Source organism: Lissotriton helveticus, chromosome 4_1 (assembly GCF_964261635.1).
Source record: "Lissotriton helveticus chromosome 4_1, aLisHel1.1, whole genome shotgun sequence".
NCBI classification, from domain to species: Eukaryota; Metazoa; Chordata; class Amphibia; order Caudata; family Salamandridae; genus Lissotriton; species Lissotriton helveticus.
The window spans coordinates 1,360,718,526-1,360,743,320 of NC_136063.1; the positions used below are offsets into that span (position 1 = coordinate 1,360,718,526).

The 24,795-nt window shown below is 43.9% G+C and overlaps 2 protein-coding genes across 2 annotated transcripts in view; both read left to right on the forward strand.

Moving 5' to 3' along the window:
- LOC144829108 (pyrimidine-specific ribonucleoside hydrolase RihA-like) overlaps positions 1–24,795 on the forward strand; it is a 103,145-nt gene that overhangs the window by 55,489 nt on the left and 22,861 nt on the right. The window contains exon 3 of the mRNA XM_078687915.1: positions 17,966–18,077. Coding sequence (XP_078544041.1) covers positions 17,966–18,077 — 112 coding nt within the window. The remainder of the gene's footprint in view (positions 1–17,965; positions 18,078–24,795) is intronic.
- Positions 1–24,795, forward strand: part of LOC144829109 (pyrimidine-specific ribonucleoside hydrolase RihA-like) — a 585,216-nt gene that overhangs the window by 55,476 nt on the left and 504,945 nt on the right. The gene's annotated exons all lie outside the window — the stretch shown is intronic.

Here is a 24,795-nt window from a genome sequence, read left to right on the forward strand (position 1 = left end):
TCAAAAGACGTGGGGAAACCCAATCATGCAACCTGAGACGGCTTGACCGAGTAATACCGGAGCGCGATTCCCATACAGATCATTTCAAAGTACTTCAACTGTTTCCCGCTTGTTCGACATTTAAAAACAACCTCATTTATTGTGTCACTATATAAGTCCTGATTGAGCAGAGAAACCCAACCAGATCCCACTGGAGATCCATCTTTATAAAGTGTCCATCACCAAGATTGGTCTTACACTTTGTGTATACCCAAGGGGTTTTTATCTGATGAAAACTTAGTCCTGATGATGGTCTTACGGATGACAACTTACAAGACCGAAACGTCGACATAAAGCATCAACTCCACTGCTATTCTGTGTACAGAAGGATACCAGGATTCATTTATGATTCTGTTTTTCCTTACAAATTTATGGAGCTGATGTAAATGTGATGAATTGTCGATGGGATGTTAACATATCGCTTTTCATGACTTTTTATTAGTTTTGTTCTATTATTTGTCCCCATTGATTCATGTTGTGATTTATACCAATACAATTGATTTATATCAGAACCTTTACTGCTGTGTGCTTCTTCTTCTCGTTTACATTCAAATGTTTGTCTCATAAAGAAATATTTTGATTATCAGTTTGAGTTATCCTATGGATACACAGGGTTTAATTGTTTAATGAACCTCTAAGACGCTATATACAAATTGAAAATTGAAAATTGAATGAATTCCCTTGTAGCCACCTTTTACATTGACTATTCATTTGACAGAGCATCAAGATCCCAATGACAAGGAGTGGCATCACGAGGGTCAAACACGCAACTTAAAAAACAACTTAACTAAAAGATGCATTTTTAAATTATGGGTTCAGGGACCCCAAAATCCAAATTTCTAACTCTCCCTAACTGAAAGTTAAACCTGTAAGAGGTTACAAGGCAGCTCCAGCGATAACCTATGGGAAGGATAGCCCTTGCAATAGTGATGAACAAAATTGGCAGTATTTCACTATTATGACATGTGAAACACAGCAGTACATGTCCTGCCTTCTAAATATACTGCACCCTGCACATGGGGCTAACTTGGGCCTACCCAGGGGGTGCCTTACATGTAGTAAAAAGGAAGGTTTGGGCCTGGCAAGTGGGTGCACTTGCCAGGACGATATGGCAGTTTAAACCTGCTCCCACAGACACTGCAGTGGCAGGTCTGAAACATGGTTGCAGGGCTACTCATGTGGGTGGCACAAGGAGTGCTGCAGGCCCACTAGTAGCATTTGAATTACAGGCCCTGGGCACACACTGTGCACTTTACTAGGGACTTACCAGTATATCAAATATGCAATGAAGGATAACCAATCACAATCACAATTAAGACAGAGAGCATATGCACTTTAGCACTGATCAGCAGTGGTAAAGTGCCCAGAGTCCTAAAGCGCAAACAACTGGTCAGAAAAATAGGAAGAATAAGGCAAAAGGTTTAGGGATAACCCTGAAAAAAGGGCCAGGGCCAACAATAAGTATGAATGTCTCTGGCATTTAGACTTCTGTTACTCACAGTTTCATTTTTTCTTAAATGTGATTGGCTTGAAGAGCCAACATTTCATGTAGCATAAGTCCACTTCATTTGTGAAGAGTCCCAATTCAGATATAACTGACAGTTTTGCAGTTAGACATACAATTGGGGTTCAATGAGAGATCTGAATATACTTAATGTTATTGTCTCAGTGATATATGAATGGAGTCAAAGGCACAGTGACTTCGTCAGTATTGCCCACAGAGATATGTGGTCGCACACTGCCATGCAGAGTGAGGGCCTGAACATGGTCACCATCACTGCCTCAGTGACACACCAATGAAGGCAATGGTGCAGTTAATGTTAAGGCTAATAGTATTAATACTCATGGATACACCTATGTAGGTGTACTGGTGTTGAGGGAAACATACAACTTGATTTGGAAGTAGCAAAGTAAACTCTATTTACCATTAAACAAGGCCTTTAAAAAATGCAATAGTTCACACATCCTGTGGAATGTCACTGGGAGTGCAGTCCTCAATTTTGCAGCTTATACTAAAATGGTACTACCTCTATTGCTTATGCAATTAAACTTTGCTATTACCAGTGGATGCACATCAATGGAGTGTAGGGTACGCATGGGAGCATACTGAGCGAACAATTTCCTAAAGTGCAGAGGCCCAGTGTGATGAAGAGCTCTGTGAAAATTACAAAGGGGATTTAAATGTAATCCTTTTAGCCACCGGGAGCCAATTAAGTGCATTCAATTGAGCAGAGGCTGAAGCAAAGGGCCAGTTTAGCTGCAGCATTTTAAATGCATAGTTACCTTTTCAACAACTCTAAAGAGGCCTCAGAAAGAAATAATCACAATAGTCCTGGTGACTCAGAATGGTAGCCTGGACAATCACCCGATGGACCGAGAGTTTCCCTCAAAACTCAAAGCAGAACAAGCCCAAATAAAAGACCAGATTTTTCACCATCTTACTAGGGCTGGGAGGGTCAGACCAAATCGGGGTCATAAGATGGAAGGGGAAAGGCACATAGATTGAGTATGGTTAACCATTATACCGTAGTTTTGTTGAAATTACATTGCTAGGTTACAGCTGACATGCACGGGTAAAACGTCTCAAGGAGGTCCAACTCTGACCTGTCCACGGCTATAATTAGTTATGTAGCATCCAAATAATACATAAAATTAAGATTGAATGATTTCACCAATTTCACCAATGGATGGGTGTAGATGTTAAAAAGAGTCGGACTCAATGCCGACCCCTGAGGCACTCCCTGGTTCAGTGCCTTAAATTCAGAAAAAAAAGGAAGGAGGTAAACTGCCTTACATCTATGTTTCAGATAATATCACATCATGGCATGTTGACCCACAAGTCCCGGCCTCTGACAGCCTGGATTTGAGAATGGTACATGAGACAATATTGAATATGCCAGGCAAGTTGTGTAGCACTAATGTCACTGAATCCCCCTTGTCTACCAGGATTCTAAGGTCATCAAGGACCGATAACAGTGATGTTTCCATTCTGAGTGCTGTTCAAAACCCAAACTATACAGGTTCCAGGATCTAGTGTTGTTCTAAAAAATCAGAAATCAAATGATGAACATGTTTTTCAAGGATTGTTGCTGCACAGAGCAGCAGGCCTGGCACACACACCTGCTCACTTCCAGGATGAGTCCCTTGCTCACTGCACCATCAGGATTCAAGCAAGCCGGGCCGAAGACGGCTGTAATGCCAGAAACCGGTCCCCGGAAGCTTGTTTCCTTTCCAGTAAAGAATTGGCTTGGTAGTTTGGTCTGCCCTGTTCCCATGATGCACTGGGCCAGGGACAGACTAATTTGCATGTAGCCAGGTTCTGAACTGGGATGGCGCAGTGAGCTAAAAAACGGTGATGGATCAAGCCCTGATCTGTTGACTGGGTAGGAGTGTTCTGATTAACTCAGATACTTTGTCCATCACCACCCCCTTTTTGAAATTATTTTGGCCACCATAAGTGTGGAAGGGTATGCTCAGATGTGAGTCCCTTGCTCACTGCACCATCAGGATTCAAGCAAGCCGGGCCGAAGACGGCTGTAATGCCAGAAACCGGTCCCCGGAAGCTTGTTTCCTTTCCAGTAAAGAATTGGCTTGGTAGTTTGGTCTGCCCTGTTCCCATGATGCACTGGGCCAGGGACAGACTAATTTGCATGTAGCCAGGTTCTGAACTGGGATGGTGCAGTGAGCTAAAAAACGGTGATGGATCAAGCCCTGATCTGTTGACTGGGTAGGAGTGTTCTGATTAACTCAGATACTTTGTCCATCACCACCCCCTTTTTGAAATTATTTTGGCCACCATAAGTGTGGAAGGGTATGCTCAGATGTGAGTCCCTTGCTCACTGCACCATCAGGATTCAAGCAAGCCGGGCCGAAGACGGCTGTAATGCCAGAAACCGGTCCCCGGAAGCTTGTTTCCTTTCCAGTAAAGAATTGGCTTGGTAGTTTGGTCTGCCCTGTTCCCATGATGCACTGGGCCAGGGACAGACTAATTTGCATGTAGCCAGGTTCTGAACTGGGATGGTGCAGTGAGCTAAAAAACAGTGATGGATCAAGCCCTGATCTGTTGACTGGGTAGGAGTGTTCTGATTAACTCAGATACTTTGTCCATCACCACCCCCTTTTTGAAATTATTTTGGCCACCATAAGTGTGGAAGGGTATGCTCAGATGTGAGTCCCTTGCTCACTGCACCATCAGGATTCAAGCAAGCCGGGCCGAAGACGGCTGTAATGCCAGAAACCGGTCCCCGGAAGCTTGTTTCCTTTCCAGTAAAGAATTGGCTTGGTAGTTTGGTCTGCCCTGTTCCCATGATGCACTGGGCCAGGGACAGACTAATTTGCATGTAGCCAGGTTCTGAACTGGGATGGTGCAGTGAGCTAAAAAAACGGTGATGGATCAAGCCCTGATCTGTTGACTGGGTAGGAGTGTTCTGATTAACTCAGATACTTTGTCCATCACCACCCCCTTTTTGAAATTATTTTGGCCACCATAAGTGTGGAAGGGTATGCTCAGATGTGAGTCCCTTGCTCACTGCACCATCAGGATTCAAGCAAGCCGGGCCGAAGACGGCTGTAATGCCAGAAACCGGTCCCCGGAAGCTTGTTTCCTTTCCAGTAAAGAATTGGCTTGGTAGTTTGGTCTGCCCTGTTCCCATGATGCACTGGGCCAGGGACAGACTAATTTGCATGTAGCCAGGTTCTGAACTGGGATGGTGCAGTGAGCTAAAAAACGGTGATGGATCAAGCCCTGATCTGTTGACTGGGTTGTGGAAAAGTAAATTTTGCCATGTTCTGTGTCCCTACGTGTTCCCCATCTTATGTTATGTGTGCATGATTAATATGCAATATGTATTCCCCATGATCAATTAAAGACGCAATTACAGTTGTGTCCATCTCTAGTATGCCAGTTTTCAGTTCTCGTTAAAGCTACGAGTACTAGGCCTATGTAAAGTTATGTTGCCACGTTTTACAGTGTGCACGTTAATTCATTGAAAAGTCTCCGTTTCTAGGCCTCAAAAGGGCCCGGACACCAGATTCAGCTCCTGTCTCCTGAACCCTCGCTGAGGAGCGATACAGCCCCCACCTGTATCCCTGACCCTTCACTTACTTCCTGCCTCACAGTGCCCGGCTCGGCCTGGCTCTGCCTGCCAGTCTGCCAAGAGTATGTTATGATTCTAGTTATCAGTCCAGCTCTCCTTCTCTGCATTCCTAAGCTACTGAATCGCATCAATAGTTTCAGTCATCGTCTAGCCTTTACGTCTCCATGTAAGAGAAATACTGTATTTATGGTCATTTAATATTCCTCAACACACACTACATGTAGAATAATGCATGCACCAGTCTTAGTGTCTGTTAGCCTTTGCCCTGATAACTTTTGGATTCTATCAACATGTTCTCTAAACATCAGATACTAGATAGTGTTTAGGTACATGTCGCTCTGACTCTCCAGACTTTCGTCTCTCCTTCTAGCTCAGAAGTCATAGCCCCCAGCTTCTCCCTAGTAACACGTCATTGCCAGCTTGCGCGCACCACTAGGTTAGAGGTCCCGGCTCCTTCGGTAGCCCCCTCCATGTTTCCGCCCCATTTATGACATATTCCGTTACGTTTACGTCACATGTCTATGTATACGCCCTGTTCACGCCTCTTGTTACACCTACTTTCTGCCTTATCTTTCGCGACTGCTACAGGCCCTGCCCACTGCTACGCCTATTGTATTGAACATCATGTATTTTGTTTAACTATATATATTTGTGCACTGTTATTAAAAAGCTAGCTGTTAGCTGCTGTTGTCCCGATCCTGCCCCCGTGCAGCGCTGCCATCCTATTCCCGTGCAGGTTGTCCTGTTCCTGTCCTTTATGCTGTATTAAACCTGCAAACTCCAGCTACCTCGAATCTTGACTCTTATTTATTGAGCTATCTATTATTGTATATCCAGTCAAAAATAGAGGTATTATTTATTTATTTACCACATAAATGGCGCCCGAATAGGGACTTGCCCTTTCCCCACGCGCCGGTGAAGCCACGCAAGCCCCCTGATCCTCTGCAGCCGTGACGGAACCATACCGTGCACGTGCAGATATTTCTGCTTCAAGTATCCCTCAGGCCCACGGAGGAGACGGAGGTTGCGGTCCAGCGTTCAGACGAGGCGGTGGAGGAACGCGGTGAGTCCCGACCAGAGCCCAAGCCGAGAGTCCAAGGTCCGAGGTATCCGGAGGCCCACCCGTAACTGAAGTCCGAAGTTTGTCCGTCCGTCCGTCGTCGTAGCAGTCCAGTCCAGTCCGAGGCCTTCCGTTCTTGCTGCCCGGTGAGTACCGTTGCTGGGGTAGTATCTAGACAGGGTCAATTGCATTGTCTCTGGTCCGTGGGTTTGGGTACACAGATCCAACACGAAGTGTCCACTTAGGTGGATGCGGGTCCTGACGTGTCTCTTTATGAGACCGGTAAGTTTCGTACTGTTTTAGCAGTGCATCTAGTTTCTGTTCTAGTCCGTTCTGTTCTCGAGAAATTCATGTATTCTGTTTTCAGTATTCCAGGTAGTATTTTGTCCTAAATGTCATTCATGTATTTCAATGTCGTGGTATGAAAGTGGTGTTTCTTCAGTAATTATCGTGTTCATTGTGTATTGTATTGTGTCTAGACTCCAGCCCAGTCATGCCATTGTTTTCCAAATTGCGTCAGTTAAAAACTAGAAAAGGTCTGTTAGAAGAAGCAGTTCCTGTCCCGCCTAGGGACAGTCCAGGTCATTTTATGTATCAAAAGCATGGCATAAGTGCCATATTGTATCTAGATTTGTGGGTGGAGTACACCAAACAGTTAGAAGAAAAGTATAGATGGCCCGTATCGGGTACATGGGATGCCGAGTGCATCATGCGAGTAGAAGAAGCATTATGGAAAAAGAAAGCCAGACAGTCACAGAAAGATGCCATCGAGTTATGGCGCAAAGAATCTCATAAAAGAACCGAAAAAGAAATCAGAAAGTCAGAATTAAGTAGAGAATCCTCAGAAAGAGCCCAAGAAAGGGAACTAATCGAAATAGGTGAACGAGTTAAAACCGAACAATCAGACAGACAGAGAAATGCCCTCATTAAGGGTATGTATCCTCTTCTTGCCGAGAGCTTGCCAAAGGCAACCCCGGAAGCACCATGTAATTTCCCGCCGCCATTAGTTCCGAACCGACCGCACTGACGTCACAAACCGACCGCAGCTGATATTTTTCTCTCGTCCTATTTGGACGACACAGTTCCAGAATATGCAAATCCCGCTCCGCCAGCTCCTGTAAATAATGTAGTTCCTGTTCTTCCAGCCACCGGGGCACCTGTTACAGCACCTGTTACGGTACCCCCAGTCCAGCCCGTAGTACAAGTTCCCGCTACATCAGTCACTCTGCCAGCACGAAGAGTATCAGTCGACGATTCCAGTTCAGGGGCCGCGGGAGGAGGTCCTCCTGGTACCCCGCCGCCAAATAGACGTCTAGGGGCAGTCGAGTTACATGAACGTGCGTTACAGCGTACGCCTAAATATCAGTCCATTGCAGAAATCAGGCGAGCTCTTACTGAATGCTGTTATGATCCAGTCCCAGGCGAGGATAGTATGGTCATATATTCCGTACGTATAAGGCAGGTGTCCGAGTATTTGGTCACCCTACCGAATATGAAAGAAGATCTAGACAGAATGTATCGTTTCATCCGTACAGGACAAGATCCAGAAAGTATTGGTGAAGTCATGTCTCTCAGGAAAGCTGAGATCCAGTTCATGTTATTAAAGTTTCTGATCAATTGTTTAATACGGGAACAAGATTCCCCGACTAAAGATCCGACCGAAATGAAAGTTCTGACAAGGTGGAGTGATAATATAGCCGAGGGTAAGCACAAGACACTCAATAGTATAGAGAGTATGTACAAGAAAATACGTAAAGAAATAATAAGGTTACACGAACAACGCAAAGAAGCTCTAGGAAGCGAGAAAGAAAATGACTCTTCTACTGAAGAGGTGGAAGACGAGAATACCGCCAGAATAGCGTATGTAGGTAAATCTAGATTTCCAGACCGACAGTCACGCCTAGAACACAAGAAAGTCTTTCATCTTCCAGCACCAGAACAAGGCTCTCTAGAACAAGTATTTCAAGCTACCGATCAAATCCTGAAATCACGAATCGGTTATAGTGAATTAAGTACCATGCATGAACAAGAACTAGTCCGATCAGCAGTCCGATGGATTACTGATTCTACCACTTTTCCAGACGAAATAGTGGCACAAATGTTTCTGAAACTGCCCCCAGCCGAGCAGCGACTGGTGGGTATGTATATGATCCAGCACCTCATTACATTGTATGAGGGTCAGCATTCTGATCCAGGTCCGTTACATGATATCCTGAACGAGTTACTCCAGTATAGATGGAAAGGTTTAGGTACCGATTTAATTAGTGTCATTCTAGAACAGCGCCACAAATATAGAACGTTTTTGAATCCGCATTTTGTTCATGTCTCACCTCCAGAAAGTAAACCGTTTTACATAGATAGACAGCATCCACTACGAGAAGTACACCCAGTTAGGACAGCGGGTGGTGAAATGCAACGAGTATTTGTTTACACCCCAGTTACCAAGATGGAACTCTTAGAAATGAAGAAATTAATTCCCTGTCACGACAAAGATCCAGCAGGGTTCCACCGAGAATTAAAAGACATGCTCCGTATGGGAGAATACACGTATCCAGATATTATTAAAATGCTAAAAGTCCTGTTGCCTGCGGGCATATATGAAAAACTCAAGGAAAAGGATTGGGAGGTGGGAGAGAAAAAGATTGATTGGACAGCTCTAGAAGCTGAAGATAAGATACGAGTACCAGGTACCGGTCTTGGAGATAAATGTAAAGAATTACCTGAACTGTTAATACAAGTTTTGCCTAGATTATTAGCCACTAAAAAGGAAGACTGGGATGCAATCTCAGCCTGTAAACAGAAACAAGACGAAGACACTAGTGATTTTTATTCTAGATTTGAGAAATGTTTTATCATAAACAGTGGTTTGAAGACGAGTAGTGAGTCATACCCTCATCTTTTTGTTACTAAATTAGTCGAGAATTCAAGTCCACAAGTTAAGAATCGAGTTTTGAAAGTCGAAAGTACATGGCAAGCTAGTACTCCGTCCCAGATGTTACAGATGCTCCAGTAACACCAGAATAGAATCAGAGAAGAGCAAGAACACGAGAGAAGACGTATGAAAGACACGAAAATGAAAGTACTAGTTGCACAATCTGTTCCTCAAGACAGTCAGAAGAGGGGTCCGAATCAAGCCAGTCATCCTGCAGCTCCCGTTAAAGGGACATGCAATTATTGTAAACAGCCAGGCCATTTTATAAACGAGTGTGCAGTTCTGAAACACAATATAGCCACTGGTAAAACTAAAGAAAGACCACGTCCGCCTAGACAAGAACAAGTTTCACAGACTTCTCAGCCACAGAATGCACAACAGACAGTTACAGCACCGCAGCCTATTGCTGCAACACAGCATGTTACACAGCAGATGTACCAGTATGCACAGACAGAGTATCCAGAGTATCAAGCGTATTCATGAAACAGCCTAGAGAGGGAGGTAGGCTTGCCTCTCATCGAGATTCCTGTAGATCAAGAGGGTCCCTATGTTCACAGTCGAGTATTAGGGAAAGACAGAAAGTTTTTGATTGATACAGGGGCAAGTAGGACGACTATTAGTCATGACGAGGTTCCAGGGGCTCCGCTCTCAGGCTCTAGAAATGTTTCCCTTGGATTTTCAGGAAAGCCAATTGTAAACGAGATATCAAAGCCAGTTACTCTAGAAGTTGGTCCATTGTCCCGAACTACTGATCTATTACTTACGAAGTCATGTCCAGAAAATTTGTTAGGCATTAAGACATTGAAAGAATTAGGTGCAGTCATATGTTGTTCCCCAGAGGGAATACGTTTGTTTTTGCGTGACTTTAAGGGTCACTATGTTTTACGAGATTTTGATCCAAGATTGTCTAATGTTCCGCAGCATCTATGGGCGCAAGGTCCAACTGATGTTGGTTTTATGCAAATCACACCCCATCCTGTGACTCTCAAACCAGGTGTAGTGTTACCACGAATCAGACAGTACAGATTGCCACCTGAGGCTGTAGCAGCCTTATCCAAAATTATTGACGAGCTCATTGCTCAAGGAGTAGTTGTAGAAACTGACTCCAATGTATGTAATTCTCATATCATTCCAGTCATGAAACGTACTGATCCAAATGCACCTCCAGTATATCGATTAGTGATTGACCTTAACTTAATAAATGTATCATTCCCCAGTACCCAGTTGTCCCAGATATTTCTTCCCTATTGACAGCCATTGATTCTGAGGCTACATTTTTCACCGTAATCGACCTCAAGAATGCATTTTTCAGTGTTCCAATTCATCCAGACAGTCAGTACCTTTTCGGTTTTTGTTTAAATGGAAGGAGCTATAAATTCACACGAGCTCCTCAAGGTTTCACAGAAAGTCCTAGTATTTACAGTCAAGCACTTAAGAGACAACTAGACAATATTCACATGCCAACTGACACTGCCCTGCTCCAGTATGTCGATGATCTACTGATCACAGCCCGTTCTGAACGTGACTGCGAGCGAGCGTCACTTACAGTTCTGTATTTCCTAGCCGAGATGGGGCACAAGGTGTCCCCTTCGAAGCTTCAATTCTGTGTCCAGCAAGTGATCTACTTAGGCCACTTACTGTCCAAGTGGGGTAGGCAGTTGACACCTGACCGTATCCAGTTAATAGCGAGTCTTCCTCAGCCCAAGACACAGAAGGAGGTACGTGCTTTTATCGGCCTCACTTCTTATTGCTGACAATGGATTCCTCAGTATGCATTTCTAGCCAAGCCACTGATACAGTTAACGACACAGGAGGCAGCCGTATCGACTGTCCTCCTTTGGACATCTGAACATACACTTAGTTTTAATGAATTGAAGAAAGCTTTATGCCAAGCACCTGTTCTAGCTACACCGAACTACAGTAAGCCTTTTACACTTTTTGTCACAGAACGTGAAGGTACAGCATTATCTGTTCTCACACAAGATCAAGCAGGACAATACAAGCCTTGTGCTTATTTTTCGAGCACACTAGATCCAGTAGCCCAGGCCCTGCCTGCGTGCCTCAAGTCAGTTGCAGCCACAGCACTAGCTATCAGACAAAGTGATTCCATAGTATTAGGACATTCCCTGACAGTACAAGTTCCACACTCCGTGGAAGTTCTTTTAAACCGAACACAGACTCAGCACTTGACAATTGCACGTTTAACAGGTTATGAATTGACACTATTCCAGCCACACATAGAAATCAGACGCTGCAATGTTCTAAATCCTGCTACACTGTTACCGTCAGTTACTTCAAATCCTGCCACACATGACTGTGTGGAAGTTGTTAACACTATGACAAAGCCAAGACAAGATCTGACAGATATTCCATTACCAGATCCAGACCTGACACTTTATGTGGATGGTTCATGTATGAGAACAAGTACAGGAGAACTAGTAGCCGCGTATGCAGTGACTACTGAGACTGAAGTTATTGAAACACACCGTATTGACACCCTGTCTGCTCAAGCAGCAGAGCTAGTCGCTCTGACTCAAGCCTGCATACATGCCAAGAACCTGAAAGCTAATATCTACACAGATTCACGCTACGCATTTGGAGTCGTACACGACTTTGGAGTGCTCTGGCAAGAGAGAGGTTTCATGACTTCTCATGGAACCAAGATTCAGCATGGGTTCCTTATTCAAGCTCTGTTAGATGCAATACATTTACCGACATCTATCGCCATCATGAAATGCAAAGCACATACGAAAGTCACTGACATTATTTCCCAAGGTAACGATCTAGCAGATCGAACAGCCAAGTTTACAGCCCAGACTCCGGACATTCCAGTTAGCAAGACACCGACATCCACTCTAGAACAGACTACTTGTATGACAGTTAAGGACCCTACCCAAGATGTCATAGATATCCAGTTACATGCTACTCCCGAGGAAATTAAGAAATGGTCCGAACACGGAGGGGTCCAGACAGATCAGGGATGGGTGACGAAGGGAAAGGCCACATGGTTTCTCCCCGACTCTATGGTTCAAGTCATTATCAATACCGCACATAGTCCTGCACATTTAGGAGAAAAAGCCATGTTAGACAGTATCCAGAACATTTGGTTTAACAAGCATTTACGAGCTGCAGCCAAGCAGAAAGTCCGTACTTGTATGATATGTTGCCAGTTCAATCCAGGTAAAAGTGTCCCGGTGGAACAAGGGGGATTCCAACCCCCTGACCACCCTTTTGAAGTCCTCCAGATGGATTATATTCAGATGGAGCGATGTCGAGGTTTCAAGTATGTCCTTGTAGTTGTATGCGCTTTGTCCAGGTGGACAGAAGCATATCCAGTCCCAGATTATACAGCCGCGACCACTGCCAAGCAGCTGGTTCGTGAATTCTTCCCCCGTTATGGACTCCCTAGGGTCGTGTACTCAGATAACGGCCAGCCATTCTCATCCGAACTTATGAAGCACGTTTCCCTTTTACTAGGGTACCAGTGGAAGTTTCATTGTGTACGCCATCCTGAAGCAGCAGGTCTCGTAGAGAGACATAATCAGACATTGAAAATCCGTATTGCGAAAGTCTGTCAAGAAAAAGGTGTAGACTGGTTAGTTGCCTTGCCAGTCGCTCTATTCTATATGCGCATGGTCGCACACTCCAGATCAGGTCTGTCCCCTTATGAGGTCGTATTCGGCCGCCCCCCGAATATGTGGGGTACACCCAGACCCCGAAGTATTACAGATGTTTCCAGTAATATGCTGACAGATTACCTAGCTTCCTTGATGTCTGCCCTACACTCTTGTCGTTCACAGGTTGCCGCCGCATTTCCCGACAATACTGAAGTCAAGCCACACGAGGTCCTTCCTGGCTCCCTGGTTTTAATCCGGAATTTCGATCGTTCAAGTCCGCTGGAGCCTCGCTGGAAGGAACCGAAGTTAGTCCTTCTGACCACCCGTACTGCCGTCAAGTTGGAAGGCAGGAAGGGGTGGGTGCACCTGTCGCATGTCAAGAAATTTCACGGACTCCGACTAAAAACTGTTTCCAAGAACATTTCCAAGGATTGTCAAGATTTTAAAGACTGCCAAGATACTATTATCAAGGACTGTCCCGCTAATGACTTTGTCTCAAATCCTCCCCTGTTAGAGAGAACTCCGCAACAGGAGTATAAACAGAAGCTTCGGTCTAGTAAAATAAGCCAGCCAGTTTAATTGTCTAAGTCCCCCTGGGTGAAACGGTTAGACAGGTATCTGACATGTATGAGATAGACCTCCATAGTGAGAGAGTTAGTCAAAACTCTATCCGATGTATCGTTTTTCTAAGTTTTATATTGTTTTTAACTTTGATGGTTACCTGCACGAGTTATGCCTTTTATTTATGTTTTCCAATTTCTCATGTAAATAAGTTTTCTAATGCTACAGTAGAGCACACGTTTAGTGATCTGCCTCCTCACGAACTATCCTATCGTCTTGCTATGCGCAACAATACATTTATCCGTATGTTACATTATTCACACCAGACCAGCAATGCCACTAATTGTTGGGTGTGTGGTCGACTCCCCCCTTTCCAGACACCGAAGGGAGTTCTGCCACTGTTTCCTTATCCGTTTTCACATAATGGTTCGTGTGGAGCCTGGTCCACGTTAACGTCATCTTCAAATGATATGTCCCTTCTGAACAGTACATGTTTTCCAGACAAGCAAGGTCTTCCCCACAGAACAGGGTTAGATCTAGAAAATGAAGTTTATAATTTGGGTAATTATTCTTCGAATTTCATGGTTCTGAATGTTCAGTCTGATGACACTCCAGACTTACCTGCTATTTCAGTACTACCAGTCAAAGGCGAATTATGTGTCCGAAAAAATGGTTCCGCACATGTAGGACATAGTGATTGTACTACTATTGTCAAGTATAGTGGCAGTGGGAAATCTATTTTCAAAGCCTCACGTCATTCTTATTTTGTTTGTGGTCAGACCGCATATGTTCGTCTGCCCCTCGATTGGGATGGAACATGTTACATTGCCTTCCTACTGCCACCAGTTTTTCTAGCCCCATCTGATTATCACAGAAACACACATCTAGTACACATTAGACATAGAAGGGAGATTGAGTCCCCGATTGTCGATCAAACTGAAACTGCTCTAGAACAGTATACAGACTTCAATAAAGGTTTCTTCTTCTTTATAGGACCTATCCAGAATAGTAAGTTAATCCGTAGGTTAACCAGAACCCTTGAAGCAGTAGTGAATGAGACTGCCTCTGCCCTAGGTAACTTAACCGAAGAGCAATCTGCTATGAGATTTGACGTGCTCCAAAATCGTCTCGTTCTTGACGTCATACTGGCCGATAGAGGAGGAGCATGTAGAGTCATCGGATCTAGTTGCTGCATTTTCATTCCTAATAACGCGCCGTCTGTTTATTCAGCTATAACCAGACTTCATAAAATTGCCCATCAGTTACACCAGAATCCAGGCACCTGGACATGGTCCGGTTGGCTCTGGAGTATAATTTCTGCCTGGGGATGGAAAGTATTGTCATTTCTAGGTATTGCAGTAGCGATCATATTCAGTTGCTGCCTCTGTATACAATGTGGCCCTGCGATTTGCGGCATTTGTGCTACCTCTTGTATTCCTAGTCCCAAGTCCCGTCCTAGATCCCGTTCCAAGAAATTTCGAGACGAGCAAATGATACTGTATGAAATGATAGATGGTATCATGAATATTGATGTTTCCTGATGGAAACGTAGTGACAAGGAGGGAATGTGGAAAAGTAAATTTTGCCATGTTCTGTGTCCCTACGTGTTCCCCATCTTATGTTATGTGTGCATGATTAATATGCAATATGTATTCCCCATGATCGATTAAAGACGCAATTACAGTTGTGTCCATCTCTAGTATGCCAGTTTTCAGTTCTCGTTAAAGCTACGAGTACTAGGCCTATGTAAAGTTATGTTGCCACGTTTTACAGTGTGCACGTTAATTCATTGAAAAGTCTCCGTTTCTAGGCCTCAAAAGGGCCCGGACACCAGATTCAGCTCCTGTCTCCTGAACCCTCGCTGAGGAGCGATACAGCCCCCACCTGTATCCCTGACCCTTCACTTACTTCCTGCCTCACAGTGCCCGGCTCGGCCTGGCTCTGCCTGCCAGTCTGCCAAGAGTATGTTATGATTCTAGTTATCAGTCCAGCTCTCCTTCTCTGCATTCCTAAGCTACTGAATCGCATCAATAGTTTCAGTCATCGTCTAGCCTTTACGTCTCCATGTAAGAGAAATACTGTATTTATGGTCATTTAATATTCCTCAACACACACTACATGTAGAATAATGCATGCACCAGTCTTAGTGTCTGTTAGCCTTTGCCCTGATAACTTTTGGATTCTATCAACATGTTCTCTAAACATCAGATACTAGATAGTGTTTAGGTACATGTCGCTCTGACTCTCCAGACTTTCGTCTCTCCTTCTAGCTCAGAAGTCATAGCCCCCAGCTTCTCCCTAGTAACACGTCATTGCCAGCTTGCGCGCACCACTAGGTTAGAGGTCCCGGCTCCTTCGGTAGCCCCCTGCATGTTTCCGCCCCATTTATGACATATTCCGTTACGTTTACATCACATGTCTATGTATACGCCCTGTTCACGCCTCTTGTTACACCTACTTTCTGCCTTATCTTTCGCGACTGCTACAGGCCCTGCCCACTGCTACGCCTATTGTATTGAACATCATGTATTTTGTTTAACTATATATATTTGTGCACTGTTATTAAAAAGCTAGCTGTTAGCTGCTGTTGTCCCGATCCTGCCCCCGTGCAGCGCTGCCATCCTATTCCCGTGCAGGTTGTCCTGTTCCTGTCCTTTATGCTGTATTAAACCTGCAAACTCCAGCTACCTCGAATCTTGACTCTTATTTATTGAGCTATCTGTTATTGTATATCCAGTCAAAAATAGAGGTATTATTTATTTATTTACCACAGGGTAGGAGTGTTCTGATTAACTCAGATACTTTGTCCATCACCACCCCCTTTTTGAAATTATTTTGGCCACCATAAGTGTGGAAGGGTATGCTCAGATGTGAGTCCCTTGCTCACTGCACCATCAGGATTCAAGCAAGCCGGGCCGAAGACGGCTGTAATGCCAGAAACCGGTCCCCGGAAGCTTGTTTCCTTTCCAGTAAAGAATTGGCTTGGTAGTTTGGTCTGCCCTGTTCCCATGATGCACTGGGCCAGGGACAGACTAATTTGCATGTAGCCAGGTTCTGAACTGGGATGGTGCAGTGAGCTAAAAAACGGTGATGGATCAAGCCCTGATCTGTTGACTGGGTAGGAGTGTTCTGATTAACTCAGATACTTTGTCCATCACCACCCCCTTTTTGAAATTATTTTGGCCACCATAAGTGTGGAAGGGTATGCTCAGATGTGAGTCCCTTGCTCACTGCACCATCAGGATTCAAGCAAGCCGGGCCGAAGACGGCTGTAATGCCAGAAACCGGTCAGCTTGTTTCCTTTCCAGTAAAGAATTGGCTTGGTAGTTTGGTCTGCCCTGTTCCCATGATGCACTGGGCCAGGGACAGACTAATTTGCATGTAGCCAGGTTCTGAACTGGGATGGTGCAGTGAGCTAAAAAACGGTGATGGATCAAGCCCTGATCTGTTGACTGGGTAGGAGTGTTCTGATTAACTCAGATACTTTGTCCATCACCACCCCCTTTTTGAAATTATTTTGGCCACCATAAGTGTGGAAGGGTATGCTCAGATGTGAGTCCCTTGCTCACTGCACCATCAGGATTCAAGCAAGCCGGGCCGAAGACGGCTGTAATGCCAGAAACCGGTCCCCGGAAGCTTGTTTCCTTTCCAGTAAAGAATTGGCTTGGTAGTTTGGTCTGCCCTGTTCCCATGATGCACTGGGCCAGGGACAGACTAATTTGCATGTAGCCAGGTTCTGAACTGGGATGGTGCAGTGAGCTAAAAAACGGTGATGGATCAAGCCCTGATCTGTTGACTGGGTAGGAGTGTTCTGATTAACTCAGATACTTTGTCCATCACCACCCCCTTTTTGAAATTATTTTGGCCACCATAAGTGTGGAAGGGTATGCTCAGATGTGAGTCCCTTGCTCACTGCACCATCAGGATTCAAGCAAGCCGGGCCGAAGACGGCTGTAATGCCAGAAACCGGTCAGCTTGTTTCCTTTCCAGTAAAGAATTGGCTTGGTAGTTTGGTCTGCCCTGTTCCCATGATGCACTGGGCCAGGGACAGACTAATTTGCATGTAGCCAGGTTCTGAACTGGGATGGTGCAGTGAGCTAAAAAACGGTGATGGATCAAGCCCTGATCTGTTGACTGGGTAGGAGTGTTCTGATTAACTCAGATACTTTGTCCATCACCACCCCCTTTTTGAAATCACTTCCAGGATACGCCCGAAAGTGATAGTGTGCTATACTGATCAAAGATCATCCATAATTAATCAATTGAACTGTTACCAATAACTGTTGCTTTCATAATTATGTTTGTTATATCTATTAAATGATAAGGTCAACATACAAGTCTCCATATTACATGTCTAAAGTCTGGGTAGCCATCACACGTATGCACATTTGTGATGTTTGCTAATTTCTATAAATACACAAGAATAGTGCTGAATGATAAGTAAAGAGAGAAGTGTGCTATTTAGTACTACTTATATAGCAAGTGTAGCAGACCTGTGCATTGTGGCACATTAGCCACTTTTGTATTGAATTTTTTTGTACATTGGAAATTCTTTTAAACTAGGTTAAACCATTCTAAAATTATATGTAATTTGTTCTTGTTGCAAATACCACAGCAATGCACAACAGTGTTGATGACTGGTTGTTATTGTTTTGTCCAGCTGACTCTGATTGCTACTGGGCCACTGACTAATCTGGCTATGGCAGTGAGAATGGATCCATCCTTTCCAAGCAAACTTAAAGATTTATACATCATGGGAGGAAATATGGAATGTAAGTAACATTTATGTTTTACCAAATTCTGCTCTAAATGATCGGAAATGATAGATGGCAATGAGAATGGATCCATCATTTCCAAGCAAACCTAAAGATGTGTACATCATGGGAGGAAAATGGAATGTAAGTACCATTCATACTTTTTGTAACTCTATTGTAAGTGATCAGAGGTGACGCTCACTAATGTCAATAAGACCAAGTCCTCCTCAATTTCCAAGAATCTGACTACTTAGTTAGCAATACTGTTAAATTCTGCTTTCTTCGCAGAAAATCCTTCAAGTTCTTTTTATGTTTTGAATTATTTGTATAGTAAATATGATATATTTAGGACTTCAAAGTGCTGAAGATCCCTTTCCACAGTGATGATACAGTAATAAAGATGCATGACTAAGTATGGTTTGTGAACCATGCTTAAAATCAAGCACAATTCTACAGAACACAATGTTAGAAAGATATGACATTAAGAACATCTGATGTAGGGAATGGAAGATGACTAGCTCTTTGAAAATCAACAAGTGATCAGCAAGAGTATGATGTAATTGAAAATTGAAGGTGACGGACCAATGCTGATAGAAAAAGGCTAACATCAGCAAAATCCAGTTCTGTTTGATTTGCTTTATGACTAGCTCTGTAGAAAGAAATGTGATGTGCAGGTAGAGACATCTGCAGAAAGCTTTAATATCCTATAAAGTTTCGGATCCAATGAGATCTCTGTACTCCAACCAGGGATGCTGCTATACATGATATGTGTGAGCTATCTTTAGTGAACTTGTCTTTGCAACATCAGTTGCCTTGAGGCCTTTCACCCTACAGTCTACTCTGAGCTTTTTAAGGGACATCTTTCTCCAGGCTAACTCTTCAATTTCCTTGATGTACAAAATATATCATATTGTAACGAGCCTCTAAAATAGTAAACACTTCTAATTACTAATTGCTCACAACAGTAGCAACCAATCAAAGCTCAGAGACATTTTCCTCCCAACACTACCTTGAAATAAACTAGAAAGTCCAGCTGTATTGCCTGCCTCAGTGGGAAAGCTTCCCTATCTACACCACATGTTCTGAGGAAAGGGCAGATGAAGGCAGTGACTATCTCTGTAAGCTCATAACCATGACATTAGGGTACCGCAACTAAGCTAAGACAATATGCCTACCCCCACACACATCAGACACAATTCCCACTATATATTATGCATACACAAAAACTGCAGAACTGCATACTGAGCATCCATTCATACCTGTATCCCAACAGCCCACTGAAACCTATTCCTCACCACACACATTCTCAAAAGAGCTTCGGAATTCTCTCAATCGGAGAACCTTGAAATTGATATTAATTATATAGCTTTTAGCAATAAATTAAAAACCTGTTTCCTTGTGTAGTTTGAATTAAACTTTTATTAAAGTTTGTCTTTGCGTTACAAAATCCATATACTTCACTCCTCATAATTCCATTCAGGCTTTTTGGAATCGTTTTCTTAAACATGTCCATGTCTTAAATGTATTCAATATATTGTATTTATATTTCATTTTGTAGCTATATTAAAATATAATAATTACCCCTTGCCAAAACATGTTTTGCAACACTTGTTGCTTTCACAAGTCTTAAACCAAGCACAAACATAAATAACATAGAATACATATTTGGTAACTTCAACATTATACCTAGATTTATTGTTAAATAGATGTCATGATAGTTAAAATCGATGCCTCACATGGAGGGTAATTCAACAAATTAGAGACATCATTTCAACTGACAATAATATATCCCATTGTAGCGTACTAAACGCTTTACATTCTGAAAGCTTTCCATCATGACAGCTTTGTAGCACCAATGTATTCCAAGAGCAGCTCTGTGCCAGGTGCTCCAAACCTGCACTTATTTGTTCATGTAAACACATGATAGTATATTTATGTACTTCTTCATAATCATTCAGATATTCTGCAGATCTGACGGTTGTGATATGCTTTTCCTATTCTCATCAGACACCCTAAGACCACAACATGCAAATATGCCTACCATGTGTCTTTTCAAAATCACTTTATACTCCATAAGAGGCAACCTTACACGATAAGTAACTCAGCGGAATAGGGCCGTCTAACTAACAACAATAAAATCCTAGTGTGTTAAGCACAATGTATAATGAGCGCCTACATTCATGATGGATTGATAACATCAGTCCCCCTAAGAGTTAGCTGTTTAATAGATGCTTCAACTAGGCAAAATCTGAGTCTCCACTCCATCTAGCCATACGTGTTCTCCTGCCATATTAATAGTAATCTTCTTTCAAAAACTAGATCACATGGTCCTTCAAAGTGGAATCACAGCTGCAAGTAACTCTGTTGGTAGCAGACTATGGGACTTATTTATAAGCCCCTTGAGCCGTCGGTGCGTCACTTTTCGTGACGCTCCAGTGGTGGAGGAGCCTGCTGCATATTCACCAGGCAGCACTAAGCCAATTTTTTGGCATAATGTTGTCTTGTAACTATTGTTCCCTTTAATGCAGTTTTCTGCATTAAAGGGGCATGCAATGGGTGTTGCTATGGGCATTCACAGCAACATCCATAGCTTTTTGATATTGCTCCAGATTTACAAGAAATTGTAACTCCGAGGCAGTGCCAAAAATATATGCCTCCCCAGGGGAGGCGTAAGGGAGTCACAACAAGTAGAATTATCTGAAACACACATGAAAAGAGGAAAAAGCCTCTTGTAATCATCCCTGAGTCAGCGATTCGGTGAGCACAAGGTAAGTGGTTTCATTTATTTATTTAATATTACTTATCCCGTCGCCTGTTGACTTCCACCACCCCCCACCCTGCCCCGCCTCACCGTCCTACCGCTTTTACCTGTGTGAACCGCCACTGCAAATACCTAACAAGTAAGAAATAAAGGGGATACCTGAAAGGAATACAAAATATAATTATAACAGGGTGAATTATTTAATATTTATTAGTAGGGTTCTTTCTGTTTTAAAGGGTTATTTTGGCAGGTTTGCTTGCAGGTTTAAAAGCTGCAGTACTCAGGCTACACAGGTAAGCCTGTAGCTATGTTTCCTTTGTGAGTCTAGTGAATGGCACACCATGTTCTGCAGTCCACATGTGATGCTTACCTTTTCCATGCCATTAGTGTATTTCCTGCACCATATACTATGGCCCTACTGAGAAGTCAATTAGGCCAATTAGGAGTAAGCCAATTTCACCATGATTTGTGGGTCAGAACACATACACTGAGGCCTGGACAGCAGCGCCTCAGTGTGCACAGTTCAAAATCCATTGTATACTAAAGCGATGGTTCAAAGTTGCTAGCATAAGGGAAGTCTGCGAGATGAGGGATGACTAAGTGCCCAAAAGACAAATGTTGCCAAAATATAAACTTTAAACTAAGTGATGTTAAAATGTTCCTTAGGGTTTGGGAAATCACATCTTCACTTTTAGACATATTGAGGAAAGACAAGTTTAACTCAAAACCATCTGAAAGTTATAAAAATCTACTTCATAGGCAAATAAAGCTTTTGTATTCACGATGTACCTACGGTAGCCTGACAGCCCAACAGCCCACTAAACAATCCGTTAGACATCTCAGGGTGGATTGCCAATCCCTTGCTTAACCCTCTGAGAGTACTAGCTTTGGCATGAAGGGAGTGTTATAGACTGTGGACAAATAAATGCAGAATCATTCTTTTAGTTTTTTAAGTTGGCATCTGGCTGCAAAATGAATGCATTGAATAACAACTGGTTTATTACAGTGCAGTGGGTGATGTGGAAAAAGACTGATATCGGATCCATGTTTGATTTGGGTGTCTCTAGTTGGCAGAGGTAGGTACCTTTGACCAAATAGGGACCCTTGCGTCTAGACAATGTAAGGGGGTGCACTCCTAAAAATAACCCCTTCTCACCACCTTGGTAGCTTGGCACAAGCAGACAGGCTTATCTAAGAGGCAGTGTGTAAAGCATTTGTGAACACATACAGTAACCCAGTGACAACACTACAGATGGACACCACACAAGTTGTAGTATAAAAATAAGTATTTTTATATAGACTTAACACAAGACCACAAACAACAAAAAATCCACAATACTGTAACTCAAAAATGGTAGAATTAGCTTAGTTTTTTTAAGATGTAAAATGCGACACTTTGAGTTCAATGTACCTTAGGATGCGTAATGCTATACAACGAAAATGTTGCAGGGAAGGTGTTGCGTAGGTTCCTTACACGCAAGAACGGTGATGCGTCGGGTCCCTACTCATGCGTAGGAGATGCGTCGGTTCTTCTCTGCGAGGGGAGGTGATGCGTTGGTTTCTTACTGCGCTTCCGCGGCGATGCGGCCCGCAACGCCGTGATGTGATGAAGATCCGGTGCAATGAAACAAAGATGGCGTCTCCTCTTAGATTCGACACGATGCGTGCACACCTGATGGCCGTGCGGCGACTCAACGATTCTTCTGAGCTGCGACAGACCCTGTGACACGCTTCCCGGTGATTTATTTATTTATGTATTAAGAGTTTCATATAGCGCTGGCTAGACCCGGAGGTATCAGAGCGCTTTACAGAATATCAGAACGACAAAGTTACAAAACTTTACACAATATTAAGGATGTGTTAAGGAATTGGGAATACTTGAGGATGGCAAAAAAAAGACTGATGAAGAGGCAACAAGAGGAATAACAGTAAAGTATAGGTTTAAGCGGCGGCAAGACACAGCCTGAGGGCAGGGGAAGAAAGAGGGGGAGCGTAGAGAGGAAAGGGAGAGGGAAGCAGGTAAGGGCAGGGAGGAGAGAGGGAAACCAAACAGAAAAGGCATCAAGGATGTCAATGAAAACAGAGCAACCGCGAGTAACACAAATAATAAATAAATATTTTTCACAGAAAATATAACGGAAGTGACAACTCATAAGAGACAAAGAGGGAAAGGGGTCAGAAATAGGATTAAAAGAATAGGTGGGGGAGAAGGGAATCTGAGGGGGGAATGAGTAAAGGCAGTCGGGTGAAAAGAGATAATGATTCAGTCACTCGAAGGCGGGAGAAAAAACGATAGAGGATCGTCAGGGGGAGAATTGAGGCAAAGGGGAGAGGACAGAGGTCAAAAACAAGATGGTGGGTCAGGGTCCTGGGAAACGACGGGGGCCAGTAACAAAATGGCGGGCAAAGCAAAATTCAAAGAGTTAAACAGTCTGTGTATGCAAAGTCAGGGAGCAGGATGAAAGAGCAGGGAAAGTCAAAGTCACAAAATGGGGGGGACACAGTTCCAAAAACAGAAGTGGGTGAAAGGTATAAGAGGCGTGCAGGCTCTGGACCACTGGGGCATCAATAAAAGGCAGTCCGCTGGTCGTTTCACCCGTACCCACAACCAAGAAAAAGGGTTCACCGGTCACAAAGGCGGGTGGAATGGAGACGGGCGTGTAGCTTCGGGACCACTGGGGCATCGGTAACGGCAAGCCTTTGGTTGTGGCACAGGCACTTTCATACCTGGAGGAGGTCTTGTAGTTCTCTTGAGCACATTCTCGGGGGCATTTAGCATGGGGAGGCAGTAGCGATGGCTGGCGGGCAGCAGATGAACGCCGAGCTGTGCCATGGGGATGCAGCGGCATCTGATGCGACATTGATCCTCTTCTCCGGTGATGCGAGGCGCTCGGCAACGATGCAATAGTCTCCTCCTCAGTTCCCCTGGTTCCTCTCCTCAGCAAAGGTTTCCTTTTGTTTCCCAAAAGTGATCTAAAGTTCTGGGGTCTGGGTCCCCCTTTTTATACACAGTTTCACTATGTTCTCTGAAGGCAGAGAGGCCTTTGCCTAGTCCAAACCAGTTCTGGTCAGTCCTGGAGCACTCTGTTTACATGACTCCTTCTTTCCTTTCACAGTGCAGGGCAGGGACATCAGACGAACCACAAGAGGTGGAGCCAGCATTGTGGAGGGAAGGCACTGAGCTATTCAGGTCCCAGGTGCAACTCCTCCCTCCCATCTGCATGCAGATCTCTCTATTCAGCCCTGTGCTGACTCACCCTGTCTCCTGGAATCCCCTATTCCCTGTCACTCAAACTCCAGACAAAGAATACACAACCTAGCAGAGGCAGACTTGCATGGTTAGACAAGAAAAAACATACTTTCTAAAAGTGGTATTTTCAAACACAGAATGTTAAAACCAACTTCACTAAAAGATGCAGAAAAGGGAACGATTAGGGACTGGCAAGTGGGTGCACTTGCCCAGTCAACATGGCAGAACCAGACTGCACACAGGCTCTGTAATGGCAGACCTGAGACACCCTTTTACAGGCTGCTTCTTTGGGTGGCACAACCAGTGCTGCAAGCCTACCAGCAGCATTTGGTTTACAAGCCCTGGGCACACTCAGTGCACTGTACTAGGGTCTGACAAGTAAGCCAAACCACCTAATCATTGAATCACTAATCCATACATCAATTTACCATAGGGAGCACTTGCACTGTGGCACTGGACAGCAGTGGCACAGTGCCCAAAGCATCTATAACCAGCAAAAACACATGAGGCAACAGCAAAAAAATGGAAGGAAGACCCACGCCAAGGTGCCAGCTCTAACAATCCAGGATAAGAAAATCATAAACAACTGGAATCTTGACTTGCTTTTTGGATTACTTCACAGAACACAGCCCAGAAACTAGTTTTCTACACACAGTGACCATAAGAATGTTGGCAATATGCCAAACTGAGACAGAAAAAACTGTGGATTAGAACCACTCCAGAAT